This window comes from Saccostrea cucullata, unplaced genomic scaffold (assembly GCF_032062105.1).
Source record: "Saccostrea cucullata isolate Sc308-1 unplaced genomic scaffold, CSIRO_AGI_Scuc_v1 ctg21849, whole genome shotgun sequence".
In the NCBI taxonomy this organism is placed as follows: domain Eukaryota; kingdom Metazoa; phylum Mollusca; class Bivalvia; order Ostreida; family Ostreidae; genus Saccostrea; species Saccostrea cuccullata.
In genome coordinates this window covers 1-6,270 of record NW_026934847.1, presented here as the reverse complement: position 1 = coordinate 6,270, position 6,270 = coordinate 1, and the positions used below count along the sequence as shown (strand labels likewise).

The 6,270-nt window shown below is 31.3% G+C and overlaps 1 protein-coding gene across 1 annotated transcript; it reads left to right on the top strand.

Annotated features, from left to right (window-relative positions):
* The first annotated feature begins 198 nt into the window (after window positions 1–198).
* On the top strand, window positions 199–1,170 carry LOC134241441 (uncharacterized). The gene is made up of 2 exons (XM_062723487.1): window positions 199–634; window positions 755–1,170. The coding sequence occupies exons 1-2, from the start codon at window positions 199–201 to the stop codon at window positions 1,168–1,170; spliced, it is 852 nt and encodes a 283-aa protein (XP_062579471.1).
* Window positions 1,171–6,270: the final 5,100 nt, after the last annotated feature.

Genomic DNA, 6,270 nt, shown 5'->3' with positions numbered 1-6,270 from the left:
CATATAAGTGAAAAGTTTTCGAGAGGAAACTTAGACAACATACAATCAATCATTTTCTTTAGCCATTTGTTGAAAGAATTCAAGAGGTTTCACGAAATTCTTTTATACAATTTATTAAAGTAGATTAAGAGGGATTAGATGTGTATATAAATCGTGCATCAAATGTAGAGGGAATTCACACCACTTCTTATCCTCATAATGTTGAAACTTTTGTATCTCGTCAGTTTGCTATGTTATGGATCAGATGGACTTTTACTTGGTGACAAAGAACATCATATGATCGGCAATGCCTCTGGAATCGAAGTTTTAGGTCGAATTGAAACACTCGAAAAACAGCTGGCGGAAGAAAAGCGAGATCGTTTCATTTTAGAACAGACCGTAAGGGATATTAACACCAAATTTCATGGCACTCTACTGAGCATTAATCAGATTGAATTGCAGCAAAGAGAATTTCAAAATAATGTATCAAGGGACAATTTGGAAATCCTACAACGATCTCAAAATGTCAACCTGACCATCAACAATATTACTGCCTTATTGCAAAGAACAATGTCGGACTTCTCCAGCCTTTCCTCAAAGTACAACCTAGAGGTACAAGCTATATACAGCAATATTTCCAAGATGTCAGGATCAGGTATTTACATTTCTCTCTCTCTCTCTCTCTCTCTCTCTCTCTCTCTCTCTCTCTCTCTCTCTCTCTCTCTCATTCTTATTTTTACATGTCCTTTACTATACAGTGTATTTCTTTTTTCAGTGCAAGACTTACAAAGAAAGGTATCTTTCTTCGCAAAACTATCTAGCAGTGTCCGAATTTCAGCAGCTCACCAAACTGTCGTGTATGATACGGTTTTGACAAATAACGATAATGGATACAACCCAAAGAATGGAATCTTCACTTGTCCTCAGTCAGGAACTTATATGTTTATCTGGCAAACACTGATTAATCCTCTCACATATATCAGACTGGAGATCGTAGTGTCTGGATCAGCTTTATATGGTATTGTGGAGGATACACAAGATGCGAATGACTTTGACACAGCAACTGGGTCTATAATTATTCATGTTAATGTTGGTGATACAGTGTTCATTCGTTCCCGAGACAGCGGTCCTGGACCTATGTTCACCGAATCCAGTGTCATAACCTCCTCATTTTCTGGATACCGAATTTAAAGAATGATAACACTGCTTTATAGCTAAAACAAAGTCTATCTGTACTTTCATTGATGTCCAGCGATGTATTGCATCGGATATATATTACGCTGAGCCGTGGTGTGCTTCTAAACTCCTTCTTTATTCGTTACAATAGTATACGTAGTCAAATTAAAATTGATGGACTCAAATGTTGATCATATGTGGTGACGGTGGCCTAATTAAATGAATACTGTAAACATATTACATTTGGCGGTGTATTATTTTTGGCGGAAAGAAACATCCGCTAATTTAAGTTCAACGCTATAATGTCTTTTAAAACATATACACATTAATAAGAACAATAAGAAATGCACTTAATCAAATCTACGCTTACTTGACTGTTCAAAAATCAATTCCCGCCAAATATCGTAAACGCTAAATGAGCCGTTGCAAGCAAAAACCCCCCTTATGTCAAAACTTTTCTTGAAAAAAGATGTAAAACGTTAGGTGAATATAACTTGTAAATATTACAGGTGTATCTTGCCCCGTTACGGATTAACAGGTAATCAAAGTATGCAAAATTTATACGGATGACGTAATATTTTATAAATTTTCTCTTGTAGCGACATAATAAAAACATGCATTACTTATACACAAAGACTTAGTATTGTATTGCCGTTCTGACTAATATATGTGCTTATTTTGTTGTTAATATATATATTTTTTCTTTTTTTATGAAAAATTTCAGTTCATTCTTTTCTGATTTTCATTAAAAGTTTGTCAGTGGAATTCAAATAGTTCTATGATTCGCTGACTTTGAGAAAACATCACAACTAATTCATTATTGATAGGTCGTTTACAAAGAAAAATACACTTTCAATTTTACCGCTTAAGTTCAGCCTAAATTTTTTAAATCAGCAACAAAAAATATTTCAGTTTCCATTAATTTATTTTTGATACGAGTACCTTAATTGATTTTACTTGTCCAAACTTTGCCTTCAAAACACTGACCAGAGAGAGAGAGAGAGAGAGAGAGAGAGAGAGAGAGAGAGAGAGAGAGAGACAGATTAAGGGGGAGGGGGGGGGGGGCTTGCGCTTTTATTAATGAACACAACATAAAGAATTTTATAAAGTATGGTATACATGAACCAATGTAAATGATGAGTACCATTTATCCACTTTCAAAATGTTCAACTATAAATGCATTTTCTTTGCTTAATTATGTCCTCATTTATTAAAAAATGTAAGATGGAGAGGGAGAATGAAAGAATAAATATAAGTACTAGTATAAACACAATTTCGACTAGATATTTACAGTGTACATGTTAAATCTGTAATATATGAATAGTTAAAGTATTCTTTTCAGATTTCAAATTATGAAATAACTAATAAAAACATGACCTGAAAAACTTAAAAAATGGGTAAGGCAAATATGATTCAGCTTTTAAAAAAATCTTATATTTTCTACGGTACAATCGTATACATATAGTGATATATAGAACATGTAATTAATATACAGAAGACTGCCAAACATTAAGTTCCAACTATAACTAACAACAAAATTATGAGAGTCGATCCTAATGTGCTTTACGCATAGATCTATGAAAGTGAAAATTAGCCTGATACTTTCTCAAGATTTAAGTCAGTTATGCGATCCGAGCTGAAGATAAAAAAAGCATACATGTCAGTTTTTTTTTAAACAGGTTGTTATGAGGCAAGTTCCACAGGTCAGAACTTGGGCTCTTGTTTCAATAGTGGTTGAGTGCATTTTAGTACCAAAGATAGCTTGCAATCACGATTGAAATAATTTTCACTTTTGAAATAAAGATTTCAATGATTGAAATATAGATTTTAAAGGTGATTGAAATATTGATTTCTATAGTGCTTTGAACAATGATTCCAAAAGATATTAAAATGATTATTTTAATAGTCGCTGACAATGATTTCAATACCAAATCCACAATGCAAACTTTTTAGAAGTATCCCAACTATTAAAACAAATATAAGGATGAATTACACGTTCTGTTTTCCAACACATTAAACAAATTTATTGAGTTTAAAATATGATAGCTAATGTTTTCCTTTTTGTAGAAATTTCAATTAATACACAGACACTTATTTATTAAACTGACTATCTATAACTCAAACATGTATGGAAATGTTATAAGCAAGCCCCCGCTGAATCTGTCCGAATCGGCGAAAACCAACATGCAATCAATTTATAAAATATGCAGTTTTGAAATAATTTTTATATAAAGTACATTTTTGTTATTGATCTTGAAAGGAAAGGACCATAAATATATCTAGATATAGAAATTAGAATGTCTAGACTACATTGAAAAGATGATAGAAGAAATAATTTTGTGTACAAACTTTCTGATGGAAATATCTTTATTTTTAATAAAAAGAATATAGAATATAACTAAATTGTCGCTCATATTCATAGAAATACCTATACTACAAATATGGATAGTAAATCCAACGTCTACTCGTCAATACATTAAAAGCTAAATTTCTAGGGAAATTAGTATTAGGTTTATTACAATGATTTGTGTTATTTCAATAGTGATTAAAATGTGGTAGTGTTTTGAAACGGATTTTCAACTTCTTGAAAAATAATCATTCACAAGTAGTCGTAATTTTAATGGTAACTCAATAAATGAATTAAAAATGTAGAACATAATGAACAATTAATTCTTATATTATTTAATAGTTAAGTTAACACAATAAGTCTTGTAATGTTGTTTAAGTATTGGGTAAATCATCAGCAACTATCAAAATATTATTTAAATCACTTTTGAAATCATTATTTCAATCGCTATTGAAAACTTTAATTCAGTAGTGAATATTATTTTAATAGTGGTTGAAACTTGTTTATGTTTTGAAATGCAATCAGAACCACTACTGAGATCTTTATTTCAAAAGTGAACATTGTTTCAATAGTGGTTGCAACCTATCTTTGGTATTGAGATGCACTCAACCACTATTGAAATAATTATTTCAATATTCGTCGTATTTCAATAGTGGTTACAACCTATGTTTCTTATTGAAATGCACTCTCAACCACTACTGAAATAATTATTTCAATAGAGGTCGTATTTCAATAGTGGTTGCAACCTATATTTGTTATTGAAATGCACTCTCAACCACCATTGAAATATTTATTTCAATAGTGGTCATTATTTCAATAGTGTTTGCAACATCTTGTCGCCGGATTTAAATTAAAAGATTCCTTAATGGATTAAAATGTTATTTACATTTGACTACAACATTGTCTATAGACAAATATGCCCTACGCTATTAAAGATTCCCCCCAAAATAAATCATTTTAAGCATTTTATTATAATTACATATATTGTACTCATATACTTTATGCAGGTATTAAAAATCATAAAGTCCATACGTTGTAAAAAAAATTATTTATAAGAATTGAAATCAGATTTTGGTCCTCTCTGACCTAGGACAGGAACCATTCTAGATCTGTTTTGAGTAATTAAAGAACATTTTATCACTTCTTTCCAAGTTTTCATTCAGAGTTGTAATCTTAGAAAGAGATTGTGATAAGAGTTATCTTACTTTGATAATGACTGTATATATACTGACACGCAAAAGAAACGCAACACCCTACTTTAGAGGGAAATAATTATGTAAAGTAAAAAATTTGTATCTTAAAATTATGAATATCTTCAATTTGGTAAACATCGGTAATTTAACGCTTGAACGATTTCCATACCATAACCGGAAGTCAAGTTTGAGTCTGCTTAAGCGAAATCAAAAATTGCATGTTGAACAAAACATTTGGCAATATTATGGAGTTTTAAGGGTTTTATACTGTTCATCATAAGTAATTTAGCAATATTTCAAAAAATAAACTCTCCTTCCTTTTCCCGTAGCGATGCTAAGGTTACTTGAAAATGGCCTATGTACGCATTTCCATTGCTCTGGCTGGAAAATTTCAATGTAAAGGTGATGGAGAGTTGCTGATGCGAAGTTTCACTACATTACGCCTCAACAGGGTCTAGGGTGTGGTTGCGTGTGTGAGTGAGGGTGTGTGTGTGAGTGTGTTTGAATGCGTATGTGAGCACTCATATCTTAATATGAATTGTAAATATATACTCTGTTCATTGTATTGTTACTTTGACCTGTTATATAGAGAGGGTATTTATAGGCTTAAGCCTGTTGCCCAATCTATTCAGTTTACTGAATAAATATTGTTTAAAGTTAAAAAAAAAACAGGGTCTAACGTATCATATGCATTAAAGACAGTCCTTGTACCGGAAGTCCAGGGGTGGCTACACTGCTCTAAGTTAGAGAAAATTCGACCTAATCATCTGAAAAACGGGAATTTAAAAATGTCAAAGAATTATTCCTTCGCTCAGATCTCGATATTAATGAACCTATTGTATCGTAGAAGTTAAGCTGCAATCGTTATTTAGGGCAGTCTTGCATGTTTTACTTGAATGGCTGGAAGGGGGGTGTTTTAACAGTCATATTTTACTTAGTAAAGTAAACAGATAAACATTTAACATTTTTACAAAATCTCTGATGTTCTGCAAAATGAGTTTAGCCATACTTTATTCGCTTTTGAAAATCATAAGATAAAAAAATCAAACATTTGTAGATTACTGCTTGTTGCGTTTCTTTTGCGTGTCAGTATATGTCTTCTTTATTTTGTATTTTATTTTCTGATAATTTATTCCGCATATGCACCTCGTGTTTTTCAATGATAAAGGACACACAGAAAATACCGAATGACACGCCGAGAAAAATATAACGAGTTGAATGAAATCAAGCTGATGAAATTTAACTATTCTTTCTAAAAAAGGATCGAAAAGAATAGTGTAATTGATGTCATAATAATCTAAGGAAATTTTACATTTGAAAAAGAATCCGATCTAATTTAAATTTGATTTAATGAAGTTTTCTTTTTTTATTGAAAAGTGCATGAATTTGATATCAAATATTGTCGTAACTGTAAATACCCCATGTTTAGTTACTTTACTGGCGAAAAATAATCGTATTTAAAAGGACAAGATGAAAAGAATAATAAGATTTTTATTTCTGATTTATAGAAATCATATGCCATAGTTTGATACAGAAGATCGTAAATTTGTGGTGGGTCAAGGTCACCTTTCTATA

What these genes read in the sequence shown, in the direction of transcription:
- LOC134241441 (XM_062723487.1), top strand. Translation starts at nt 199, where the DNA reads ATGTTGAAACTTTTGTATCTCGTCAGTTTGCTATGTTATGGATCAGAT. An exon ending in TTCCAAGATGTCAGGATCAG is followed by an intron (nt 635 to 754) that starts GTATTTACATTT and finishes TTCTTTTTTCAG; the next exon opens with TGCAAGACTTACAAAGAAAG.